Below are 4548 nucleotides of genomic sequence, written 5' to 3'. Positions count from 1 at the left end.
TTTCTCTCTGGGGCGCCTGGGTGGCTCAGTCGTTAAGCGTCTGCCTTTGGCTTGGGGCATGATCCCAGGGTCCTGGGATCGAGCCCCACATGGGGCTCGCTGCTCTGCTGGGAGCCTGCTTCTTCCTCTCCCACTCCCCCTGCTTGTGTTCCCTCTCTCGCTGGCTGTCTCTCACTCTGTCAAATAAATCAATAAAATCTTTAAAAAATAATAATAATTAATTAATTAATAAGAAAAAAGAAATTCAACTCTAAATTCTAATGCACAAGTTCCCTAGAACAGACCTGTTACTTTTTAAACATCCCCATTCCAGTCACAATACCTATAGACTATTGCAAAAGTTTTCTACCTTTATTGATTTATATCTAGAGGGTTTCCATTCGGATCTCTGGGAATTGATCCATGATGGCAGAAAAAATCTCTTATTCTGTGCATCCTTAAATCACCACTTAGTTTTAAGTAGAGTGCTCAGTACATAATTTGAACACAATTAATATTTCCCCAATAAAAAAAAAAGATGCATTAAAACAAATATATGTTCAAGAGTCAGTGTGCCCCTTAGAAGCCATAAGATATCTGGATACATTATCCCAATGTTCTCATTTCATTCAAGCTGAAAGCCTCAAGTGTTCTTTGACTAAGAGGATCAAAATTTCACAGTTTGATTATGTGTTAGTTTATGAAGACAATTTTCCAGATGTACAAATTACGTTCTATGCCTAATAAGTGCTTGGCCCTTTACTGGATATATAAATGACGATAGCCATGCCTTGTTGTGATATTCTCCCCTTTCAGAAAGAATTGAAACACAATGAACATAATGAAACATCAGTAGACTTTCAACTAACTGTAATTATTAGAGTTCCCTTCTCCTCTTTGTAGGATTTCCCCACCTCAGATTTACCCAGAGCACAGTCGGTACTCAGATTAGACTTACAGATATTCCATCTGTGGAAACTGTCCAATTCTTGAAAGAACTCCTATTTCTTCATCACTAGAACACAGTAACCTGGGCATAACCTCACTCGAGGGCAGACTTTGATGGCAGAGCCGTCTTCCTTGCAATTGGCCATTGGGTGGAGGCTCCTAGCCACAGGGACCGCAGACCCGGCCTTTGTGCAGTGACCCTTGTCATAGAGACGAGACAGTGAGGAATTTTTCACTGTCCATGGAAACTGAGCCTGAAAAGACCTTCTATGTAATAGGATACAATGCTAGAGGTCTCGAAAGTCACATGAGGAAAGGACGCTGAACTCAGAACCCACAAAGTGGTAGGCTCTCAAACTCAAGACAGTAGACTGGGCTTTTCATCCCATTCTTATATCTGCACCAATTAAGTTACTAGAGTGCACCATTAACCACTAGACCTTGTTCTTTTCCATTAAAAATTGTGACACCACTGATCATACCCAAAATATCATTAAACTCTCTTCTTCCTTTACACTTACTAACATCCTTTCCAGTGTTTCTTGTAATAGGTACCACTTCATTTGACTCAAAATGCCAAAATACCTCCCTGAACTCTCTCTCTAATACTTCACCCTTCAATCTCTCCCCCAGGAAGCTGCTTTACTCCTTCCAAAGCAATTATCTGTCTAAATGTATCTTAATTAATCCTTATTTTTTGTTATCACCTATTAGAATGTAAACACTCTGAGAGCAGGAACTTGTCTACAATTTTGCTCCTGTGTCTTAAGTGGGAAGGAGAGTTCCTTTTAAAAACATGCAAAACTATTTATAAATTAAGTGACTTAAATCAATTTCCTTAAACTAAAAAAATCCAAACAAATATATTAGCATTTCCATCAAAATACACATGACACAATACCACATTTTGTTTCTAATTTTCATCCCTTAGCTCTTCATGTGTCATCTGAGTCTGCTTCTGATTTCTCATTAATCCTGGAAACCCTCTCTTCCATGCCATTCATCCTTTCAGCACTCAGACCTCACCTCCTCTCCCTTGGGCTTCTGTCACAGCCTCCTCAGTAGATGTCCTTCCTTCCCCTCTTCCCCCCGCCCTCAGGTTCATTCTGAACACAGTGTGATTTCCAGGACGCAGTTCTGAAATACTGTGTGATTTCTGTTGTGCTGTGAGTGCCTGAGCATGAGGGATACAAGGAATAGGAGGAGGAGACATTATCTCTGATGCACATAGGACAAGAAATGCTTATATTATTACAAGGAGGAACCCAGGTTCATGAAATGTATTGTCAGCCCAATATTCAATGGGGCTCTAAAACCTAAAAAAAAAGGAGTAATTCACAAGNGCTCTAACACCTAAAAAAAGGAGTAATTCACAAGCAAGAACACAGGAATTTGTTAGAAGCAAAGAACATTTTTATTGAGAATAAGTTTTTTGCTCAACTGCGGGCAAAAATATTAGGATCCCTGGCACAGTCCCAACACAGAATCTAGATTAAGGGAACAAAAACCAATATTTGGGAAATAGTCAGATGATACCACATGGCCTGGAGCCTCAAGATGCCATCCTAACAAATGTTCACTGGGGGTCAAATCTTCTGCCAAGCATGCAATTCCGTGGATGTAGAGATCTTGAGGTATGGATCCTTGCTTCAATTGTTGCTTTGGTCATGTTATTTCAGAAGCAAATGGGTCTTGGAGAGTGATGGTCTAGCAGCAAGAAGAATAACATCTTCTGTAGCAAAATGGCCGGTAGCCACAGCAGCCAGAGCCATATCCACACCCAGAGCAGGAGCCTTTTCCACAGCCCCATCCTGAGCCATAGCCACAGCCCCATCCTGAGCCATAGCCACAGCCACAGCCTGAGCCATAACCACAGCCATAGCGAGACCCATAGCCACAACCACAGCCTGAGCCATAGCCATAGCCACAGCCTGAGCCATAGCCACAGCCATAGCTGCATCCGCAGCCATAGCCACAGGAGTTCCCGTAGTTGCAACACATGTTGTCAGGAGAAGAGAATTCAGGTGGGCTGCAAGTGGATGTGGTGAAGTGAGGTCTCTACTGCACTTGGACCTTTATATACTGTCAGTAATTGGCAGAACATGCCATTCAGCCCCTGACTTACCCAACAAATATGTAAGCAACTGTGTGGTGCCTGTCACTGGTCAACAATCAATAATGTCTTGGGAAAGATGAGCTCATTATTTTGGAGACTCCTGTTTTATTTAAAGAACAGAACTTTAATCTGCTCTGCCAAAGAATGTCTCCGTAGAATCATGTGCCCTACATACCACTAATACCCAACTTCATAAGCTCCTATCATTTAATATACTCGATATAGCAGGGTTGGTGGAATTTAGGATAAATTTTGTCCCTCTTGGTCTCTCTTCTTATCTACAATATCTACTTCTGCCCAAGCAGAAAAATATAACTCCCATCTCCTTTCTGGAATCATTGAAAGATTTTTTTTCAGGCTTCTTGCACCCAGATAGCTACCGCAGATACCTACTGGCTCTTTGTGGTAGAAACCAGAGAGATGCTAGTCTCAGGACATAGAACAGCCCCAAACAGCACTGAAACATCTGATTTTAAAAAAAAAAGGTCAATAGTGCTGAAATTAGAAACCTTGATTTGTAGCTTCATATAGATAATTATCTTCTCTCTTTACTGATATCTAATTCCAAATATTTCCTTTCTTCCCAACTAAACCAAGCATCCAAACGTTCCATCACCAGACATGCATGCAGACAAAAAAATGAAAGAGGAAGAGGGGGAGGAGAGGAAGGAGAAGAGGAAGGAAGGTGTTATATATTTATGGTTTTTTTGTGATGTTTTTGCTTATCTTGGTTGCCTAGATTTTACCTAAATCACCACTTTCTGCAACAGGCAAAATCCCAAATTTAAAATATTTTTTACTGTGGAAACTATGACCTCCAAGTGGAAGGGAGTACAAACTCAGGAAGGTCATTCCTTCTACTCCACATTCAAATTTCAACAACAATGAAATGAGTGCCATCCAGTCCTTTACTGAAAGCCTTCAACAGGAATATTCATAAGTCTGCTGAATTCCTTTTCTGAGAACTTTCATTTTTAAAATTTTTCCATCAGTTGAGAGTATTCTTACTCCTTTTTCTCCAGTTAAACCCAGGTCTATCCGATATATCTGCTGTGTTTCATCCCTTCCAAGAAGCTTAATGAAAAATACAGCCCATTATACTTGTTCTTTAACTTCGTTTTCTCTACTTTTCTGTCATTCTTGAAATTCAAAACTGTAAATTCTCATACACAAGTTCCCTAGAATAGACCTATTACTTTTCTAGGATCCACTTTCTGGTCACAATACTCCTAACTACTAGAAAATTTTTCTGTCTTTATTTTATAATTTCTTGTACCTTTGCATTCAAATCGGTGGACACTGATCTATGATGACAGGGGGGAAAAAATTTCTTATTCTGTGAATCCCTGAATCACCACTTAGTTCTAAGTAGAGTACCAGTACATAATTTGAACTCGATCAATATTTCCCCAATAAAAATCAGATGCATTAAGAACAAACACATGTTCTAGTATTGTTGTGCCAGTTAGAAACTATAAGATATTTGGATACATTGTCACAATGTT

General features: G+C 39.9%; 1 protein-coding gene across 1 annotated transcript; it reads right to left on the bottom strand.

Annotated features, from left to right (window-relative positions):
• Positions 1-2373: 2373 nt before the first annotated feature.
• On the bottom strand, positions 2374-2960 carry LOC117802433 (keratin-associated protein 21-1-like). The gene has a single exon (XM_034661675.1). The coding sequence runs from the start codon at positions 2926-2928 to the stop codon at positions 2635-2637; it is 294 nt and encodes a 97-aa protein (XP_034517566.1). The 5' UTR covers positions 2929-2960; the 3' UTR covers positions 2374-2634.
• Between the last annotated feature and the right edge of the window lie 1588 nt (positions 2961-4548).

Source organism: Ailuropoda melanoleuca, chromosome 1, assembly GCF_002007445.2.
Source record: "Ailuropoda melanoleuca isolate Jingjing chromosome 1, ASM200744v2, whole genome shotgun sequence".
NCBI classification, from domain to species: domain Eukaryota; kingdom Metazoa; phylum Chordata; class Mammalia; order Carnivora; family Ursidae; genus Ailuropoda; species Ailuropoda melanoleuca.
Note: the sequence above shows the minus strand (reverse complement) of the source record. Positions and strands in the feature narration are given on the sequence as shown.

Coding starts and splice junctions, on each gene's coding strand:
- LOC117802433 (XM_034661675.1), bottom strand. CDS start 2,928: ATGTGTTGCAACTACGGGAACTCCTGTGGCTATGGCTGCGGATGCAGC.